The sequence below is a fragment of the Leucoraja erinacea genome, chromosome 6, assembly GCF_028641065.1.
Source record: "Leucoraja erinacea ecotype New England chromosome 6, Leri_hhj_1, whole genome shotgun sequence".
Classification (NCBI taxonomy): Eukaryota; Metazoa; Chordata; class Chondrichthyes; order Rajiformes; family Rajidae; genus Leucoraja; species Leucoraja erinaceus.
Genome location: NC_073382.1, coordinates 2,896,948 through 2,920,170, shown reverse-complemented (window position 1 = coordinate 2,920,170; position 23,223 = coordinate 2,896,948). Strand labels below are relative to the sequence as shown.

Here is a 23,223-nt window from a genome sequence, read left to right as displayed (position 1 = left end):
CTAAGAGCGACTGAGTGTGTCATACAGTCATACATGCAGTATTGCATCGTGGAAACAGACCCTTCAGCCCAACTTGCCCACACCGAACAACATGCCCTATCTACACTATGTTTGGCCCATATCATAGAAACATAGAAAATAGGTGCAGGAGATGGCCATTCGGCCCTTCGAGCCTGCACCGCCATTCAATATGATCATGGCTGATCATCCAACTCAGTATCCTGTACCTGCCTTCTCTCCATACCCCCTGATCCCTTTAGCCACAAGGGCCACATCTAACTCCCTCTTAAATATAGCCAATGAACTGTGGCCTCAACTACCTTCTGTGGCAGAGAATTCCACAGATTCCCCACTCTCTGTGTGAAAAATGTTTTTCCCATCTCGATCCTAAAGGATTTCCCCTCTATCCTTAAGCTGACACCCCTTGTTCTGGACTTCCCCAACATCGGGAACAATCTTCCTGCATCTAGCCTGTCCAACCCTTTAAGAATTTTGTACGTTTCTATCAGATCCCCCTCAGTCTTCTAAATTCTAGCGAGTACATGCCGATATCCCTCTAAACCTGTCCTATCCATGTACCTGTCCAAATGTATCCTAAACATTGAGATAGTATCTTCTTCAACTACCTCCTTCGGCAGCTTGTTCCATACACCTAGCACCCTTTGCGTGAAAAAGTTACCCCTCAGGTTCCTATCATATCTTTCCACCCTCACCTTAAACCCAGGCCCTCTGGTTCTCGATTCCCCTACTCTGGGCAAGAGACTGCATTTATCCGATCTATCACTCTTATGATTTTGTAAATCTATATAAAGATCACCCCTCATCTTCCTGTGCTGCAAGGCATAAAATCGCGGCCTGCTCAAACTCTTCCTATAGGTCATGCCCTCAAATCCTGGCAACATCTTAATAAATCGTCCCTGCACCCTTTCCACCTTGACAACATCCTTTCTATAACATGGTGACCAAAACTAAACACAATACTCTAAATACAGCCTCACTCATTTCTTACATAACTGCAACTTGACCTCCCATCTTCTATACTCAGTGTTCGGACTGATGAAGACCAATGTGCCAAAAGCCTTTTAGACCACCCTATCTGCTTGCGACTTCATTTAAAGCACTCATAATGATGTGTAGGAAGGAACTGCAGATTTGGGTTTACACCGAATACTGCAATAACTCAACGGGACAGGCAGCATCTCTGGATTGAAGGAACGGGTGATGTTTCAGGTTGAGACCCCTCTTCAGACTGATTCTTCACAATCATAAGTGATACGAGTAGAATTAAGCCATTCGGCCCATCGAGCCCAGTCCACCATTCACCCGACCCCCCCGACACCTGTATTAATCAAGAATCTATCTATCTCTGCCTTAAATCCACTGACTTTGCCTTCCCAGCCTTCTGTGGAAAATAATTCCACAGATTCACCACGCTCTGACTAAAGAAATTCCTCCTCATCTCCTTCCTTTAATTCTGAGGCTATGACCTCTAGTCCTAGACTCTCCCACTAGTGGAAACATCCTCTCCACATCCACACTTTCCAAGCCTTTCACTATTCTGTATGTTTCAATGAGGTTCCCCCCCCATCATTTTTCTAAACTCCAGCGAATATAGGCCCAGTGCTGACAAACGATCATCCTATGTGAAGTACACGGCATTGGGGTTCAGTATTGATGTGGATAGAGAACTGGCTGGCAAACAGGAAGCAAAGAGTAGGAGTAAATGGGTCCTTTTCACAATGGCAGGCAGTGACTAGTGGGGTACCGCAAGGCTCAGTGCTGGGATCCCAGCTATTTACAATATATATTAATGATCTGGATGAGGGAATTGAAGGCAATATCTCCAAGTTTGCGGATGACACTAAGCTGGGGGGCAGTGTTAGCTGTGAGGAGGATGCTAGGAGACTGCAAGGTGACTTGGATGGGCTGGGTGAGTGGGCAAATGTTTGGCAGATGCAGTATAATGTGGATAAATGTGAGGTTATCCATTTTGGTGGCAAAAACAGGAAAGCAGACTATTATCTAAATGGTAGCCGACTAGGAAAAGGGGAGATGCAGCGAGACCTGGGTGTCATGGTACACCAGTCATTGAAAGTAGGCATGCAGGTGCAGCAGGCAGTGAAGAAAGCAAATGGTATGTTAGCTTTCATAGCAAAAGGATTTGAGTATAGGAGCAGGGAGGTTCTACTGCAGTTGTACAGGGTCTTGGTGAGACCACACCTGGAGTATTGCGTACAGTTTCGGTCTCCAAATCTGAGGAAGGACATTATTGCCATAGAGGGAGTGCAGAGACGGTTCACCAGACTGATTCCTGGGATGTCAGGACTGTCTTATGAAGAAAGACTGGATAGACTTGGTTTATACTCTCTAGAATTTAGGAGATTGAGAGGGGATCTTATAGAAACTTACAAAATTCTTAAGGGGTTGGACAGGCTAGATGCAGGAAGATTGCTCCCGATGTTGGGGAAGTCCAGGACAAGGGGTCACAGCTTTAAGGATAAGGGGGAAATCCTTTAAAACCGAGATGAGAAGAACTTTTTTCACACAGAGAGTGGTGAATCTCTGGTACTCTCTGCCACAGAGGGTAGTCGAGGCCAGTTCATTGGCTATATTTAAGAGAGATGTGGCCCTCGTGGCTAAGGGGATCAGAGGGTATGGAGAGAAGGCAGGTACGGGATACTGAGTTAGATGATCAGCCATGATCATATTGAATGGTGGTGCAGGCTCGAAGGGCCGAATGGCCTACTCCTGCACCTAATTTCTATGTTTTTATGTTTCTATGAAACATACTCATTCTGGAATCATTCTTGTAAAATAGTGTGTTATAGTGCACACTTTGGGAAGTACATGCTCACATTTAAAGTACTGGGTGATATTGCAAAGTGGACAAAAAGCAAATATGATGACATGTTGGTCAGTAACTTATAATTGCAATTAGTGAAATTGAATTCTGCACATAAAATATAATCTTTAGACTCCAAAAGCCATTTTTTTAATTTAACATTGTCAAACAGAAAAGTGTTGTAGCCAATATTTTTTTTTTTCTTAACTTGCTGGCTCAAGTGACCAGTGAACAAGTCAAGAGCCATACGGTCACATGAAGTAATGCAGCCCGGACGAAGGCCCTTCAGCCCAACTTGTTCATGATTCCCCTTTTGCCTGTACTTGACCCATTTCCCACTAATGGGCCTGTCCCACTGTTCGAGCTAATTCAAGAGTTCTCCCGAGTTTCCCCTGATTCGAACTCAGAGAATTACGGTAATAGCTGCTCGTAGGTACTCGGGGCTCTCGTGGACATTTTTCAACATGTTGAAAAATCTTCACGAGTCTTCACGAGCTTACCACGTTTCCCCGAGTACCTGCCGTTAGCGTTACGTGCTTACCACGAGTTTGATTTTTTTTTAGCTCTTGAATTACCTCGTACAGTGGGACAGGCCCTTTAACCTTTCCTATGCATGCACCAGTCCACATATCTAAATGCTGTTGTTTCTTCCTCATGTGGTTATTAATCACCACCTGCAAATGGGGATGAGTAGAAAACGGTGGTCCTTCAGGTAGCATCCACATATCTAAAATTATTTAATACAAATGCTTGTTAACAACGTTGGTTGACTCAGGCGGCTGCCCAGAATACAAGACAACAGCCACTTCAATACTAGCAGGAAAACAATGCAATGATTGAAGCATAACGAGGCAGGGAGCGTCACCCTTCTATGCCCTAGTCAAATACTTTTGGCCAGACAACTTTGTAAAAGCAGTATGAAGCAAAGGGCACCAGGGAAATACAACTGCAACCACAGAGAATCAATACCAAAGACATAAGGAACTGCAGATGCTGGAGTCTTGTGCCCATCCCATTTAGGAAACCTGAACGGAAACTTCTGGAGACTTTGCGCCCCACCCAAGGTTTCCATGCAGTTCCCGGAGGTTCTTGTCAGTCTCCCTTCCTTCTTCCACCACCTGCAACCTCCGGCAACCACCTGCAACCTCCGGGAACCGCACGGAAACCTTGATTGGGGCGCAAGGTCTCCAGAGGTTTCCGTTCAGGTTTCCTAAGTGGGACAGGGGCATTAGGATCATCAGACAGGGAAGCAGAATCAAGCCATTCAGCCCATTGAGTCTGCTCCGCCATTCGATCGTGGCTGATTTATTTTTCCCCCTCAAGAACATATCGAACTCCGCTTGAAACGGGGATGAGTAGAAAACAATGACTTGGCCTCCAATGCTGTCTGCAGCAATGAATTCCACAGATTCACCACTCTCTGGCTAAATAAATTCCTACTCATCTCCATTCTAAATGTAGGTTATTTTACCCCATTCTCCTGCCTTCTCCGCATAAGCCCTGACACCCTTACTAATCAAGAATCTGTTAATCTCCACTTAAAAAATTTCCAATGACTTGGCCTCCACCGGCATCTGTGGCAATTAATTCCACAGATTTAAAAGTACTTCCTTTTATTCTGATGCTATGGACTCCGGTTCAAGACTCTCCCACTCGTGTAAACACCCTCGTCACATCCACTCTATCTAGGCTTTTCATTAATAGGTAGGTCTCAAAGAGGTCCCACCCTCATCTTTCCAAATTCCAGCGAGTACAGGCCTGGAGCCATCTAACACTGTTATGTGTTAACCCAATCATCTCCGAGATCATTCTTGTAAATCTACACTGGACCCTCTCCAACCCCACCTCATGCTTCCTCAGATATGAAGCCCAAAACTGCTCACAATATTCTAAATGTGGCATGACCAGTGCCTTATAAAGCTTCAGCATTAGATCCTTGCTTTTATATTCTTCGATTTTGACCAAAACGCATAGTGTTGGAGTAACTCAGGTCAGGTAGCATTTGTGGAGGGACTGACGACATTTTGGGTTGGGACCTATCTTCAGACCAGAAGCATTGTTAGTCCATTCAATCCACTGATGTTGCCTGACCTGCTGAGTTACTCCAGCCCTGTGTTCTGCTCAAGAATTAACATCGATCCAGCCTTCATTGATGCACAAGGCTGCACATACACACACATTCCCACAACTTCATTCTCAACGTGGGAAAAACTAAGGAGATGGTGGTTGACTTCAGGAGAGCGGGAAAACAACACCATACACCTCTGCACATCGATGGAGCTGATGTGGAAAGGGTCAGCAGCGTGAAGTTCCTAGGACTCCACCTGTCAGATGACCTGACGTCCACGACCAACACCACAGCACTGGTCAAGAGAGCCCAGCAGCGACTGCACCCTCTCCGAAGACTACGGAAAGCAGGTCTCCCCACTACACACCTACGAACTTTTTATAGGGGGACAATCGAGAGCACATTAACCTACGGCATCACTTCCTGGTTCGGGAGCTGCAAGGCGTACGAACGGCACCAACTAGACAGGATAGTGAAGACCGCCAGCAGGATTATTGGTGCTCCACTCCCTTTCCTACTGAACATATACAGGAAGAGATGTATCAGCAGAGCCATCTCCATCATCAAAGACACCTACCACCCATCGCATCACATATTCTCCATCCTGCCATCTGGGAAGAGGTACAGGAGCATTAGCTGCAAAACCAGCAGGATGCTCCTCAGCTTCTTCCCGCAGGCTATAAGACTGATAAACGGACTTTGCCCCCTGCCAAAGTATCGCGCACCAACCATCAACCTGGACACACTGGAGCAGAGCCACTGTCGTGCCGCTGCCGATCGGAACGCCTGTTGATGTTTAGTAGAGAGTAGAGTGTTAATTTGTTCATGATATATGTATTTTTATTTCTATTTATTTCTTACTGCAGAATCAGAATCAGAATCAGAATCAATGAATTTATTTGTCATTTGGACCCCTGGAGGTCCAAACGAAATGCCGTTTCTGCAGCCATACATAACACACAAATAGACCCCAGACACAACATAATTACATTTAACATAAACATCCATCACATAACTGTGATGGAGGCCAAATAAACGTATCTCTCCACTGCACTCTCCCCCCCCCCGATGTCAGAGTCAAAGTCATAGCCCCCGGCTGGCGATGGCGATTGTCCCGCGGCCATTAAAGCCACGCCGGGTGGTGCGAGGTCGCACACCGGGTCTTGGTGTTGGTGCCCCCGGTGTGCGCTCGCAGAGTCCGCGGCCATTCCAGCCGCGCGGGGCAGTGATGTAGGCCCCGCTCCAGGAGCTCTTCGACCCCGCAACTCGGGCAGGAGAAGTCGCCGCCGCAGAAGCCCCGAAAAGCGGTCTCTTCCCAGGGAGCGTGGGCTCGGCGCCGTCGTCCACAGACCTGTAGGGAGCCTCCGACTCTCCGGCAGCAGCAGCAGCAGCAACAGCAACAGCACCAGCAGCAGCAGCAACAGCACCAGCAGCAGCAGCAACAGCATCAGCAGCAGCAGCGCTCCTCCACCGCTCCGGACCCGGCCAGCTCCGCGACGGTGAGGTGAGTCGACACCTGAGTCCCCGGTCTCTTCCTGTTGGAGGCCGCTCCTCGTTGCACACTGAATGGACACTGGTTGAGCAACGTTTTTTTTTGTTTCCTCTGGGTATTTGAGTACTCAGGAAAATGACAATAAAGATATACTTGATTGTTGAGAAGGATGATGAGGGATCGTATTGAAACCTACCAAATAATGAAAGGCCTCGATAGAGTAGATGTGGACGGAATGTTTTCAGCAGTGGGAGAGTCTAGGACCAGAGGGCACAGTTTCAGTATAAAAGAACGCACCTTTAGAATGGAGATGAGGAAGAATTTATTTAAACAGAGGGCGGAAAATCTGTGGATTTCATTGCTGCAGACAGCAGTGGAGGCCAAGTAATTAGGTATTTTTAAAGCGGAGACTGATTAATAAGTCCAAGAGTTCTTGATTAATAAGGGCATCAAAGGTCATGAGTAGAAGGCAGGAGAATGGTGTTGAGTGGGAAGATAGATAAGCCATGGGGGGTGGGGGGGGGGGGGGGGGGGGGGGGGGGGGGTGGTGACAGGAGGTGGTATATGATAGCTGAGGAGGACAACGGAAGCCAGTTTGGGTGGGTGGAGCACCTGGAATAGGCAACTACATCCAAGGGTGGAACCTGTGGCCTCTTGTTCATTGTAGAAACAATATAATGAAGAAGGATCTCGACCGTAACGTCGCCTACCCACGTTCTCCAGAGATGCTGCCTAACCCTCTGAGTTGCACAAACTCTTTGTGTCATTTTGCCGCTTGTTTGGATTGTATTTTGTGCAATGGAAATGCAGCAACAGTGAAGAAGGGGGCATGAGAGTGAAAGAAGATGGATTCAATGACATTGTATGGGGTGAGGGATGAGGGGCAAGAGGCGAGGAGGAGACAAAATTCATCAATTTCACCACCAAGCTGGAGGTTTCACACTTTGGACTCCGCCAAAAAACGCGGCATATTTTGCTCAAAAACTTCCTGAATTCATTTTCGAACAAGGCTGGCTGGAACTGGGCATGAAAATGTCAACACTTTGCGGTATGCACATGAGAAATGTTTTTCGATTCACAACATTACATGGAGCTGCATTGTAATATCATGGCACCCCTGTGTTGGGAAATTACATAATGCACGATTCCTTACACTGTCCCAGAGAACAAAGGGTTGTCGAATTTTGAAGGCCTCCATTCAACCTTCTTTTGCCGCCAACACGTACAGAAATATTATCCAATCTCACCAAGAACCTGTGCAACAAAAAGATCCAACTGCAATTTTTGATTTATTTCTCCAAAAGTTGGCTGCCTTCTTGAGTGTCTGATTTGATTTGGACCACTAATAGTTGCTGTATTTTACTTAGGGCGGCACCGTGCCGCAACGGTAGAGTTGCTGCCTTACGGCGCCAGAGACCCGGGTTCGATTCTGACCGCGGTTGCTGTCTGTCCAGAGTTTGTACGTTCTCCCTGCGACCGTGAGGGTTTTCTCCAGTCCTCTGGTTTCCTCCCACACTCCAACGACGTACAGGTTTGCAGACAAATTGGCTTGGTAAAACAGGAAACCGTTCCCAGTGTGTGTAGGATAGTGTTAGTGTACGGGGTGATCGCTGGTCAGTGCGGACTCAGTGGGCCGAAGGTCCTGTTACCACGCTGTATCTCTAAAGTCGTCCTGTACAGGTATGGCTGCCCAGCCTGCAGCTGTCCGTTTTTTCATCATATTTTTTTATTTTTAGTTAGTTGAGTTTTTGTTTTTCAGAGTTCTAGTCTTTTTTTATGTGGGTGGAGGGGGGGGGGGGAGGGGGAAACTGTTTTTCAGGGTCCCTACCTGGTCGGAGAGGCGGCTTTTCTCCGGGCAGCACCTTCGACCCGTCCTTGCGGCCTACCAGCGGGCCTGGACGCCGTCTCCTGAGGGGACCGGTCAGAACCTCGGCTTCGGCGGCGGCACAGCACTGGTGCGCTATTGCGGAGCGGAGCGGGCGATCCCTTGCCTGGGTCGCCATGCTAGAACTACGGTGAGCTGAAGACCACCGATGAAACATCGCGGAGTTGCAGTCTGTGGAGCGGCCAGCCGCGGGCGGCGGCGCTGACTTTAACCGGGAGCCTGGGATCTCTCACCAGTGGTGGAGCTCCATCCAGCGCGGCCTGTAGGCTTCGGAAGGCGTGGTCTCCGGTAAGGAAGCGGCCATTCCAGGTTTCCCAAGTCGCTGTGAGGATTCTCCCGACGCCGGAGCACCATCACCCGGCGAGAACGGCCTGGAACATCGGGCCTCCGTGAAGGCGATTGCGGAGGCCTCAATAGGCCCGACTATGGGTGGACATGGGGATGGGGACTGGACATTGAGCCTTCCCTCATAATGGGGAACCATTGTGGGGGGATGTTTTTTTATGTTAAATTTCTTTATTATTGTTATGTTGTTTCTTTTTTATGTGCTGCAACGGCAATCTGCACTTCACTGCAATTGGTGTATGTAATAAAGAACCTTTGAACCTTTGAAAGTCTAAAGACTTGATGGTCAACTATTAAGCTTCTTCTATTAAGCTCCATATTGTTATCAATTCTCCCCAGATTCTACAACTCACCTGCACACAAGGGGCAATTTACAGAGGGATGCGAGTGGAAACCAGACCACTCGGAGAGAAAATCATGTGGTCACAGGGATAGATTGCAGATTCCACACAGGCGGCACCAATGGTCCAGATTGAACCGGGGTCTCTGTGCTGCCCCTCAATAGAGAAATAAAAAATCTAATATTCTGCACATTAAACAGTTAACTACACATAAGCAATAATGCCTGGAGCTGGAAAAGCATAAGGCGATTCATTCCATTAAAAACCCAGGCTTAGTTGCCAAGAACGTTACTCAGTATCCCATTACATTTAATTGCTGCAGACATCCAGATTACTAATAGGTAAACCAGGTCTTTGTGAAAGATCAAGAGCAGTCTTGATATACTGAGTGGGGAAAGTCGAGTGTCGTGGGCAAGCATTTGAAACCGCAGCAAAATCCACCGACAAGCAAGTTAAATTTGGAGACTTTGAGTCACAGATCTACAGTGGTAAATGAAACTTTTTTTTTTAACCGCAGATGCTGGAATTCCGAAAGAGAATCGGAAAAACACAGCAGGTCAGGCAGCATCTGTGGAAAGAGAAACGGTTAATATTTCAGGACAAAGACCATTCAGCATAATAGATCTACAGGGATTGACACAAAATGATGGAGTAACTCAGTAGGACAGGAGAGAAGGAATGGGCGACGTTTCGGGTTGAGATCTTTCTTCACCCGTTCATTCTCTCCAGAGATACTGCATGTCCCGCTGAGCTACTCCAGCATTTTTGTGTCTATCTTCAGTTTATACCAGCATCTATAGTTCCTTCCTACACAGATCTGCAGGGATATTTTACTTGAGAAAGGAAAGCGTGAATCTTCATTGCACAGTTGCTAACTCAATGGCCTGATTGAAGAGCAGAGAAGACAATTTGCAGACATCGACACAATAAACTGTGGTACATCATGAGGATTCCCTTCCCTTAGAGACCTCAGAAGGAAATAGATCCTACAGTATGGATTATTTTCCATTCCCAACGGGCACAAAAGAATGTGCCTATTCTTTCAGATGGTCACATGGAAATGCAGGGAATAGAGGGATATGGATAATGTACAAGCAGATAAAATCAGTTTCTTGGCTTTACGTTTGACACAAACATTTTGTGAGACAGGTGAATTTCCTTTGGACCGCTTCCAATTTTACTTCGGAGTCACGTGAGTGACTACGTGAAGAAGACCCCGTCCAGGCGCGCACTCGTCATATCGTCAGGCGCATAGCGGCAGCAACCGTGTTGGGAGGAGCAGAGCCCTCCAAGCGGTGAGTGTAAAAAGCCTGAAGGTAAGAGCTTTCACTTTCACGTACAGGTCGCTTTCTTCCGTGGAGACTTTGGGCTGTGTTCAGTCAAGTCTAAATTATGGAGAAAGTGGGAAAAAGTAAAGGGAGGTGTACCGCAGGTAAAACTCAAGAGGACCGCGGGTCTGAGAGTAGCGGGAGCCCGATTAAAAATTCACCGGCGACTAAAGAAACGGCAACGAAAAGTACCGTTACAGCACCTTTCGGGTGTAAGGCCAAAAGAAAAACTGATCGGCCAGTAGGCTCGGATGAGTCAGACCCGGAGGTTACTAGGGGTAATATGAGGGGGAACTTCTTTACGCAGAGAGTGGTGGCGGTGTGGAATGAGCTCCCAGTGGAAGTGGTGGAGGCAGGTTCATTGGTATCATTTAAAAATAAATTGGATAGGCATATGGATGAGAAGGGAATGGAGGGTTATGGTATTAGTGCAGGCAGGTGGGACTAAGGGGAAAAATAAATTTGTTCGGCATGGACTTGTAGGGCCGAGATGGCCTGTTTCCGTGCTGTAATTGTTATATGGTTATATGGTTACCCCACCTCAGGAAGACGTTATGTCTAATCGGGTCGCGAACCTGGAATTCCTCATAGGGAAAATGATTTATCAGGACTCACTCCAGGAGGAGTACAGTCTGTGTTCGTCTACAGGGGAGCCAGCGCCAGGAATGTCTGAAGAAAGACAATATAGGCATTGGCTTACAGATGAGCCAGCGCCAGCAGCACCTAAAAAAGGGCTGCCAATGCATGGGCTTACGGGAGAGCCCGCGAGGGGAGCGCCTGCAAAAGGGTTTACCATGCGTAGGCCTATGGGAGAGCCAGCGCTGGAAACACCTGAAGCAGGGATACCAGATCAGCCCCACTATGAGGAGGAATTTCCAGGGCAGCAAGATTCGGATGACGAATCATATGAGGACCAAAGCCCAGTAACAGGGCCCAGAATACCAGGTCTGGCCCAAAAATTCTCCGGTCCCAGGCTGAAAGGGGAACCGTTGGCAGAAGAAATAGCAATGACAATAAATTACTTGCTTTCCCATCAGTTGGAGGAACTGAGACTGTCAAAAAATATGAAACCCCGCAGAATTGCGCACTGCTAGCAGTCCCAGCTGTGAATAATGTTATATGGGGCTATTTGGGCACTGCAGCACGCGCACAGCGGGTGTTGAGATTACTGGGGTCAAGTATCACGGCTTTTGCCAAAGACCTGGAGGAAGAACACGTGACTGTGCCACAACAGGATTTTTTAACACTCATGTGTAATGCACACTGTGAAATAAACTGTATTCGTAAAAGTGCTATAAGACCTAACATGCATCCTAAGTTTGCAGGGCTCTGTAAACCATCTAATATACAATTGCCTAACCTGCTTTTTGGAGAAAATCTAGCCAAAAGGGTGAAAGACCTGAATGAAGAAGCGAAAACCGTGGGAATGATAAAACTTGGCAGATGTGTTCGAAGGCAATTTCCCTACCGAAGGGCGGTGGCTGGGGCTGGTGAAGGAACAAGTCGTTCGTACCCATATACGCATTATTGGCGCACTGCTCCTGGGGCACGTGGAGGTCACAATGTTCCCACAAGGGGCAGGGGACAACATTTGATACCAGCCAACCCCGAGGTAGGTGGGCCTGGACCTGGAAGAAACATATTAAGTATTTCACATTTGCAAATTGGGGGAAGGTTACAATTCTTCCTAAACGAATAGCAAAAAATAACACCTGATGCATTTATACTGTGCAGTATTATGGGGTTCAGAATTGAATTCTACCCACATTTGAATCCTCCTACTCAACATGTTCCAAGGCGGATGCGTATTTTCTCAAAAGAAGAGAATATGGACATTCAAGCGGAACTTGGAATATTAAGTGGGAAAGGGGTTATTGAAATGTCAGTTCGCCAACACCAACACTTTGTATCTAGCATTTTTCCTAGAGCAAAAAAGGATGGTGGCTGTACAATTATTCTTGATTTAACAAGTCTTAATCCTTTTGTACAGTATAAACATTTCAAAATGGAGACATTTGCCAATGCTATACAGCTAATCTCAAGAGAATGCTATATGGCCAGCATAGATCTGCAAGATGCATATTACTCTGTGGACTACATGCCCTCTGCTCCCACCCTCATAAAGATCAGCTGGAAGTTATGTTTGTCTCATGTTTCTTACTATTATGCTTCAGTAATCATCATCCGTGATTTCACACCGAAGATTGACATGCGTGTGTGCCTGGACGGGGTCTTCTTCACGTAGTCCCTCATAACATACAGATCAAACTTCAAACTGGTAAGTTCTCGTTTAATCTTACTATTATACTACATCTATTTTTATAGGTCAGGGCAGCACAGTGGTGCAGCCAGTAAGCCTGCTGTCTCACACCACAGAGACTCGGGTTCCATCCTGACCTCAGGTGCTGTCTGTGTGTTGTGTGCATGTCACCCTGTGACCATGTGGATTTACTCTGGGTGCTCCAGTTTCTTTCTTCCCACATCCCAAAGATGTGCTCTTTTGGAGGTTAATTGACCTGTGGAAATTGCCCCTAGTGTGTGGGGCTTGGATGAATAAGTGGGATAACACCAATTGCTGGAAGTCCCCAACCTTCTAGGAAGGTTCAGATGTTGATAAGCTCTCTCTGCGATTACACGGGGGATTTGCACGTCCAGGAAGTTTAGTTTAGAGATATAGCGCGGAAACAGTAAGCACTTGGATACATCTTAGATATGCATCTCAGATATAGTACAAGTGCATAGCAGTAGTATATAGCAGCAGTTTTTTTTTGTTTTGTTTTTTTTTTTATTTATTTATTATTTATTTTTATGTTACATGACTGTAAGGAAAATTCATTTTGTTGTCTCTTATGAGATAATGACAATAAATTGAATACAATACAAAAAAAAAGCCCAATATACCGAGACAGTATACAGCAACATTTCTCAACTGGGTTCCACGGAACGCTAGGGTTCCTCGAGAGGTTGCTAGGGGTTCCGAGAAAAATATTATTATTATTTATTTTTTTGTCCCGCCCCCTCCCGACATCAGTCTGAAAAAGGGTCTCGACCAGAAATGTCGCCCATTCCTTCTCTCCATTGATGCTGCCTCACCCACTGAGTTACTCCAGCATATTGCGTCTACCTTTAATCAAATGTAAATGCATTTTTGAGTCATTGTGTGTTTAATTTCATATTCGTAATTTGAACAAGCAGTTTGATTTCAGTTTTTTTTTGCATTGTCAATAAACTTGAGAAAACATGTAAGTTATTTTGTGCTTCAGTATCAGTATATCTTTATTGTCATTTCCTGAGTACTCACATACCCAGAGGAAACAAAAAAACGTTGCTCAACCAGTGTCCATTCAGTGTGCAGTACAAATAACAACAAATAAATATAAATAAAAATACATATATCATGAACAAATTTAAATTAAACACTCTACTCTCTACTAAACATCAACAGGCGTTCCGATCGACATCTGCTGCAGTGTGTCCAGGTTGGTGGTTGGTGCGCGATACTTTGGCAGGGGGCTAAGTCCGTTTATCAGTCTTATAGCCTGCGGGAAGAAGCTGAAGAGCATCCTGCTGGTTTTGCAGCTAATGCTCCTGTACCTCTTCCCAGATGGCAGGATGGAGAATATGTGATGCGATGGGTGGTAGGGGTCTTTGATGATGGAGATGGCTCTGCTGATACATCTCTTCCTGTATATGTCCAGCAAGAAGGGGAGTGGAGCACCAATAATCCTGCTTTTCGGTCTTCACAATCCTGTCAAGTTGGTGCCGTTCGTACGCCTTGCAGCTCCCGAACCAGGAAGTGATGCCGTTGGTTAATGTGCTCTCGATTGTCCCCCTATAAAAATTTGTCCCCCTGTTGTCCCCCTATTTTGTGCTTAAACCAGTTATCAGAATCACACTTTATTCGCCAAGTATGTTTTGCAACATACGAGGAATTTCACTGGCCAGGTCAGTCATACAATTAAAAGCAACAGATCACTCAAAAACACATGTTAATATGGACATCCACTACAGTGACTCCTACACATTCCTCACTGTGATGGAAAGCGAAATAAAGTTCGTCAGAAAAATCAGAGGAAAAAAAAATGTTTTCCTTATGAACTTTAAGTTTATGAAAGAGAAAGAAAGAGATTATTAAAGAGATATAATCATTTTTGTGTAGGGGTTCCCTGAGACATGAAAATCATTTCAAGGGTTCTGCAAGGGTAAAAAGGTTGAGAAACGCTGGTATACAGAGTTGGTTGAGAGAAGTGCTGGAGTAACTCAGCGGCTCAGGCAGCTTCTCTGGAGAACATGGATGGGTAACATTTTGGGTTGAGACTGACGAAGGGTCCCAACCCGAAACGTTGCAGAAATGCTGCCTGACCCACTGAGTTACTCCAGCACTTGGTGTCTTATTTTGTAAACCAGCATCTGCGGTTCCTTGTTTGTACATGGTCTGTTTTTATTTTGAGCTGAATGGCCCTCCTCTATAGCTCAAGTGTTTTTTTACAATCCTATTCTCCAGAATGTTATTGCTGTGGATCTGAGCAAGGTGGAAAATGATTCAGTATTTGAACTTTCATCAGCAAATGTCAGTCAGTCAGTGGCCCGCATCCCATGACCGAGTAAAACATAATAACAAAAAAGCAAACCAGTTTGGCAGCACTTTGATAGATACACAATGCTGGAGTAACTCAGCAGGTCAGGCAGCATCTCTGGAGAAAAGGAATAGGTGACGTTTCGGGTCGGAACTCTTCTTCAGACTGGAAGTCTTCATCATTCTGAAGAAGGAATTCACCCATTCCTTTTCTCCAGAGATGCTGCCCGACCCGCTGAGTTACTCCGGCATTTTGTGTCCACCTACTGTATAAACCAGCATCTGCAGTTCCTTCCTACACATTTTGACAGCACTTTGAGGCTAGAATTGAAAATTCACAACTTCTGTGCTAGTAGATTAAATACAAATAAAATTCTCAACTCACAACTGTAACTTACATGTTTGTTGATTACAATCTCCCTTCCTTTACTAAGGAGGTGGGTGTTCATGGGCTACAGGTTTACACAACTTTGGAAAATCTAAGGAATATGATTGTAGAAACGTAAGCTATTGCAGAAAGGATTCAGCTCAAAACTAAGCCGTATTGTCCCGTTTAGTTCCATTTATTCTGCTGATCCAAATCGTCCTTGATTCCGAGTCTGTTCTGCTTTAACACAAACTCAACATTCTAGCTAAAAGATTGCTGAGAGTATTACGAGTGTTTTATTGAAATATGTCCCGAAATGGAACAATAAAATTCATATTGCAGCAGCACAACAGATACGTGAAATTAAAAACAAACAAAAATAGTGTGTAGGGAGTGCTGGCTTACACCGTAGAGACAAAATGCTGTACTAACTCAGCAGGGGCAGGCAGCATCTCTGGACAGAAGGAATGGGTGATGTGTCAGGTTGAGAACCTTCTTCAGACTGCTGAAGTTTGACCCTTCTTCAGAACGATAATAGTGCCAATTTGCCCTCCCAATTATAAGAGATTCCTCAGCACTAGTTGGAGAAGCATTTTCACAATGCTTGTTATTTTAAATATCTGAACCAATATCACTTAAATACATAGACACAAAATGCTGGATATGCCAAGAAACACAAAACTGGGAGCCTTAAGGCTGACTTTATTTTGGCGAATGCTGGAATCATTGACTGACGTATCAGGTCACCGAAAAAGTCGCGGTGTGATGCGGCGGTGGCACGGCGTGACGACGGATTAACGCGCGGTGTCTCCTCAAGTGTCACAACATTTTTTTTGTCGCCGTTGGATTTTAAAATGTTCATAATCTTTCCGCGACCCGAGTCAATGACGCCGGCAGTCGCTGAAAAAAAAAAAATCGCCAAATGGGACAGGTCCCTTTAAAGAGACCAACGGAGTGAAGTCCTGGAATTCATTTACTCATGAGTTGCAGACGAAACTGTGGAGCTCAGAGGCATCACTGCTTGGAGACAACACATTTCATGAGCTTGGAATTAACACGAGGACAAGGAAGGAAATGTTATTTTAGATTTAGGTTTATTGTTTTTGTCACGTGCTATGAAAAGCTTTGTTTTACATGCGATCCAACTAAATCAGATAGACACTAAATGCTGTAGTACCTTAGCAGGTCAGGCAACATCTCTGGGCAAAAGAAAAAAGTGACGTTTCGGGTCGACACCCTTCTTCAGACTCTTGAAGAAGGGTCTCGACCCGAAACATCACTTATTCCTTTTGCCCAGAGATGTTGCCTGACCCGCTGAGTTACTCCAGCATTTTGTGTCTATCTTCGGTGTAAACCAGCATCTGCAGTTCCTTCCTACACAGACATAATCAAGCCAATCTCAAGTACAATAGATCGACCAAAGGAAAAGATACAGAGTGCAGAATACAGTTCTCAGCATTGCAGTGTAACAGTGGCAGAGATATAGTCCAATGTCCACAATCAGGTAGAGGTGAATCACCCAGTGCCCTCACATATGGAAAGTAGCTGTACTGAATCAAGTTTGAAAGCAACAATCCCATATTTCTATTGCTGTGCAGTTTATTAATTTGAGAGTTGGTGTTGCTTAGTTTAGTTTAGAGATTCAGTGTAGAACCAGGTCCATCGGCCCATTGAGTCTGAGACAACCAGCGACCCCAATATACACACACACACACACACACACACACACGGTAAAAACCTACGTGGTCGCAGGGAGAACGTGCAAACTCTGTACAGACAGCACCAGTGGTCAGGAACCCGTGTCTCCGGCGCTGTACAGCAACAACTCTACTGCTGCACCACCGTACCGCCCAAAAACTGTTGGTCTCAGCCAAAATACAGTAAGCTCTGGTTACAGGGGAACTGCAGATGCTGGTTTACAAAAAAGACACAGAATGGTGGAGTAATCCAATGGGTCAGGCAGCATCTCTGGAGAACATGGATTAGTGTGAAGAAGGGTCCAGGTTCAAATCGTCACCGATCCAAGTTCCCCAGAGATGCTGCCTGACCTGCTGAGTTACTCTAATATTTAGTGCAGGTTTTTTTTAATGGTTACTGGATCATGTTCAATCGCGGGCAATCTTTCCATCTGATCTTGGGGGGGGTCAGAGACCAACTTCATTGTTATCCTTGCAACAAATTATAGATTGACATTAAATTGCCAATCTAAAAGGTCAAATGATTCTCAGCCAAACTGGTGAACCTTCACAGAACAAAAAAACATAAATAATAGGAGCAGAAGTAGGCCATTCGTCCCATCAAGTCTACCCCTCAACACGGAACAGTACAACGTAGGAACAGGCCTTCGGCCTACAATGTCTGCGCTAACTATGATCGTCAGGTCATAAGTGATAGGAGCAGAATTAGGCCATTCGGCCCCTCAAGTCTACTCCGCCGTTCAATCATGGCTGATTTATCTTTCCCTCCCAACCCTATACTCCTGCCTTCTCCCCATGACCCCTGACACCCGTACCCATGGTGCCAATTTAAACTGCACATCTCCAAAATCCAAAATCAATGGTTCCGAAATCATGTTGCAATTAACAAACTGTTCCAAGGTGATGTGATGACGCATAGAACATGGACAAAGGGGAAGTCAGTACAGACAAAAGATATGCACACATTCCACTGCAAGTGTATTCTATGGTGGAAAATAGGTCATAAATTCATGCTCGGGAGTTCCTCGCCCTATGTTCTGTGTCATCTACACAGCTGTAGATATACATTCACAACACAAATAATTGTATCATCACAGAACTCCAGGAAGTGGTCCGTCATTCTATTGTTACATATTATTTACATACACCAAACTTACTCCAATTAAGATATTAATATTCACATAAGCCTGTAATATTACTGGCAAAGGCGATATGGCACAGCTGCTGCCTGACGGATCCAGATACCAAAGCCCAATCCTGCCCTCCAATGCTGTCCGTGTGGAGTTTGCACGTTCTCCCAGTGAGCAGGTGGGTTTCCTCCAGTTTCATCCCACATCTCAAAGACGGGCGGGTTGTTAGGTTATTTGGCTTCTGTAAAATTATCCCCAATGTGTAGGGAGTGTATGGGAAAGTGGGATAACATAGAACCCTGTGTGAGCAGGTGATCGATGGCCAAAGGGCCCATTTCCATACCGTTTATCTAAACTAAGTGGATCGTGGCTGTTCATTCTTAATGGCTTATCCAATTTGTGAGAGATGTCAAGGATTGCCCACAGAAACAGAACCTGTCTATCATTTTGCCATTGGCAATGTTGAACTGTGTCAAGTTATGGTGCCACAACAAAGAGCCCAAAGAGATCTTGCAACTCAAGAATTCAATACTTAAGAGACTAAGCTTCAAAGCGCAATTGTCAAAGATATTAATGGCATTCCAGCAGAGTTACTCATCAATTATCTTGGATAAGTTGGCAACACCCTCGCCTTTGAGACAGAAGACTAAATGTAAATCCTACTTCGTGAATATTTTAAAACAGTACTGAGGGATTCATGCTCAGGAGTTCTTTGCCCTATGTTCTGTGTCATCTACACAGCTGTAGATATATATTCACTACCATCACAGAACTCCAGGAAGTGTTCTGTCATTCTATTGTTACATATTATTTAGATACACCAAACTTACTCCAATTAAGATATTAATATTCATGTAAGCCTGTAATATTATTCCCAAAGGCGATATGGCACAGCTGCTGCCTGACCGATCCAGACACCAGAGCTCAACCCTGCCCTCCAATGCTGTCCATGTGGAGTTTGCATGTTCTCCCAGTGATCAGGTGGGTTTCCTCCAGTTTTCTCCCACATCCCAAAGACATGCGGGTTGTTAGGTTATTTGGCTTCTGTAAAATTGTCCCCTGTGTGTAGGGAGTGAAAGGGAAAGGGTAATATTCCTGGCCTTTGTGAGTAACATTACAGGCTTATATGAATATTAATATCTTAATTGGAGTAAGTTTGGTGTATGCAAATAATAAGTAACAATTCCTGGAGTTCTGTGATGGTACAATTATGTGTGTTGTGAATGTATGTCTATAGCTGTGTAGATGACACAGAACATCGGGCAAGGAACTCACAAGCATGAATTTTTGACCGATTTTCCACCATAGAACACACTTGCAGTGGAATGTGTGCATATTTTTTTGTATGTACTAACTTTCCCTTTGTCCATGTTGTATGTTTGTCATCACATCACCTTGGAACATTCACCAAATGTTACCAACTTACAGTCAGGCCATCAAACCGAGAATCCCATCCTTTTGCGCAAAGATGGCCAGAAACATTATTCTACTTTGTCAGTTAATATTAATATCTCAATATCTCGAGTGGCATGGGTGGCTCAGCAGTAACGCTGCTGTCTTACAGCGCTTGCAGCGCCAGAGATGGGGGTTCCTCCCCGACTATGAGTGCTGTCTGTAAGGAGTTTGCACGTTCTCCCAGTGACCACGTGGGTTCTCTCTTAGATCTTTATTTCCTCCCACACTCCAAAGACGTACAGGTGTGTTAGGCTTGGGTTCGTACACATGTAAATTGTCCCTAGTATGTGTAGGATAGTGTTAATGTGCAGGGGTCGCTGGTCAGCATGGACTCGGTGGGCCAAAGGGCCTAAACTAAACTAAAATAGAAGAAATTAACTACTAAAAGCTCTCAGTTTTGATTACGGGCCTTGCTGCAGTGATATTGACATCAGCCATTCCCTATATTACGGCAGTCAGAAGTTCAAAGGTTATAGAAGAAGAATGAGTCCATTTGGCAGATCAAGTCTATTCCGCTATCCAATCATGGCTGATCTATCATTCCCTTACAATTCCATTCTCCTGCCTTCTCCCCATAACCCCTGACACCCGTACTAATCAAGAATCTGTCAAATTCCATCTTAAAAATATCCATTGACTTGGCTTCCACAGCCGTCTGTGGCAATGAATTCTACAGATTCACCACCCTCCTTCTAAAGAAATTCCACCTCATCTCATTTCTAAAGGTACGTCCTGTTATTCTGAGGCTACAGCCCCTGGTTGGGGTGGGAGATTGCAACCTTCACGTGGTCCGCCCTGTTACGACGAATGCAATCAACCTGGCGTGCACAATCAAGAGAGATCAAATAAAACAAGTTGTCCTACAACTGTAGGCTGTGCACGCCATACACAAGAAGAAGAAGCCCCTGGTTCTAGACTCTCCCACTCATGGAAACATCCTCTCCACATCCACTCTATCCAGGCTCTGTCCCTCAGCCAGCACTATCCAGGCAGTCAAGTGTTTTTACAACAATTATTATATTTTAAATGCAATTCATTAGCTCTGGTACACAATAAGACATTAAGCAATTGCCCTTTTTACGTGTATGGAGAGTTCTGCTAAAACGTGTGATTTCAAACCTTGAAATGCATATGAATTGGGGACCACTCCATATATTGCGTGAGGCGAATTGGTTAAAATCAGATTTCGATTGGGGAACTAGAAAAGCACTTAAAAAGTGTGTTTGGAAATAGACAAAAAAAAAGCAGAAAAAGCAGAAAAAAACGCAGTGATGCAACAAAAAAAATGCAGAGAAAGAAAATATTATTTGTCGGTAACCCCCCTGCAGTAATCAAACATCATTGTCTCTTAAGAACACAATCTGTCAGTTTCAAAGCAGGTGATGCTTGAAATTTACCAGCAATGGGTTCTAACGACACTTATGCAATGATACTCTATTAAACACCCTTTAGTATTTTTAACTTGCAGTAACAAAAATTAATTTAAAGCTATCAAAAAAAACCCCCCCTTCATTTCTGAAAATCTTGCGTGTGGGGAGGGGAATATTTCTTCATGCAAGTCTGAAATTCTTTAGCCCCCTAATCACATCTTCTCCATTGGCACAATTGTTTTTCTAACGCGTGTCAGAACTAAATTATCGTCATAAAGTGATACAGTGTGGAAACAGGCCCTTCGGCCCAACTTGCCCACACCAACCAACATGTCCCAGCTACACTAGTCCCACCTACCTGCGCTTGGCCCATATCCCTCCAAACCTGTCCTATCCATGTACTTGTCTAGCTGTTTCTTACACCCTGAGGTGGTCCTCATCTGGCAGCTTGTTCCATACACCCACCACCCTTTGTATGAAAAAGTTACCCCTCAGATTCATTTTAAATCTTTTCCCCTTCACCTTGAACCTATGTCCTCTGGTCCTAGATTCCCCTACTGTTGGGCAAAAGACTGTGCATCTAATTGCACAAAACTGCCTGTACATCGTAATGTTGCACTCTTCCTAAAATGAATTTGACAAGGAGGGAATTACTGAGCGCAAAGCTCAAAAATACCATAAGACACAAAGTCTCTTAGCGGGTCAGCCCTCATCTCTGGAGCACATGGAAAGGTGACGTTTTGGGTCAGGACACTTCTTCAGACTGATTGGGAGCAGGGGGGGGAGAAGACATTTGGGAGAGAGGACGAAGCATGGCAGGAATAAGTGGACACAGGCGAGGCAGGTTAAAAACATTGTCATTTGACAGCATCGTGCAGTCATTTTGTACCCATTTAACTTTATCCCTCAGATGCAATGCAAGACACATTATTCCATCCATTTCAGTTTACAATGTGGAAAGAAATATAATAATTGAAGCAAGATTGACACAAAAAAGCTGGAGTAACTCAGCGGGACAGGCAAACTGGTCTGAAGCAGAGTCTCAACCTGAAACGTCACCCATTCCTTCTCTCCAGAGATGCTGGCTGTCCCACGGAGTTACTCCAGCTTTTTGGGTCTATCTTCCATTTATACCAGCATCTGCAGTTCCTTCCTACATAATACCAGAAGCAATGCCAGTACATAAAGTCACTTTAAAGCAATTCCTCGAATTAAGGGGGAAAAAAATCCTCCTCTTCTTCAAATCTCTACCAATAGTCTCTCATGCTGCCCTTTCATTGCATTCTTATCTCACCTCACAACCATCAAAATATCTCACTTTTTCAGCTAGCAGAACTGTTGCTTTGGAGCTACAGTGATCTGGGTTCAATCCTGACTGGTAATATTTGTATGGAGTTAGAAGGTTGTCTCTGTGACTGCAGGGGTTTCCTTTGGGTGCTCCAGTACCCTCTCACATCCGAAAAATGTATCCGTTAGCAGATCAATTGCTTATTGTAAATTCTCCTTGCTGCGTAGCTGATGATAGAATGGAGGTGGAAGGAGGAGGCCTGAGGATAGTTGACGGGAATGTGAGGAGAATAAAATAGGATCAAATGTGGAATTAGTGTTAAACGGTACCTAATTGAGGGGGAGCCGCACGATTGGCAGCCCCGCCAACAATCTGTCTGTTTTTTTGTCTTTTTATTTTTTGGGTGTGTTCTCCGGTTTGTTTTATAAGGAGGGGGGGGGGGGGCTTTTTATCAGTTGTTTACCCTGCCAGAGATGCGATTGTTTTGCGGGTCGCATCTCCGGTTGCTCTGCAGCCTACCATCAATGGAGCTGGAGGCCTCCTTGGACTGACTTTCGAGCCCCTCCGCGGGGCGTGGACTTAACATCGGAGCCGATCCTTTGCCTGAAATCGACGCTCCAACCGCGGCCTGGTTATCATCGAGGGCTCGCAGTCTCAAGGGAGAGAGGTCGTGGATGTCGGGAGCTCCAACGAACGCAGACGTTGGACCGGCCCCGACGCGGGGTCCGATCACCAGCACAGGGGAGCTGACCTTTCCCCGATGCAGGAGCTGATTGCCCCGATGCAGAGGGCCCGACCGAGAGCATAGAAGGGGAGACATTTGAACTTTTTTTCGCCTTCCATCACAGTGCGGAATGTGGGGGAGTCACTGTGGTGGATGTTTAGGTTAAAATGTATTTTGTGTGTTCCGTTGTTTTTTATTTGTATGACTGACTTAGCAAATTAAATTCTTTGTATGTTGCAAAATACTTGGCTAATAAAGTATTATTGTGATTGTGATGGTTGTACAAACTCTGTGCGGCAAAGGGGCCTGTTTCTG

General features: G+C 45.2%; 1 protein-coding gene across 1 annotated transcript in view; it reads right to left on the bottom strand.

The window, feature by feature from the left end:
* The window catches only part of LOC129697804 (sodium/hydrogen exchanger 7-like), a 151,023-nt gene extending 128,019 nt beyond the window's left edge, over positions 1–23,004 (bottom strand). The window contains exon 1 of the mRNA XM_055636430.1: positions 22,737–23,004. Coding sequence (XP_055492405.1) covers positions 22,737–23,004 — 268 coding nt within the window. The remainder of the gene's footprint in view (positions 1–22,736) is intronic.
* Between the last annotated feature and the right edge of the window lie 219 nt (positions 23,005–23,223).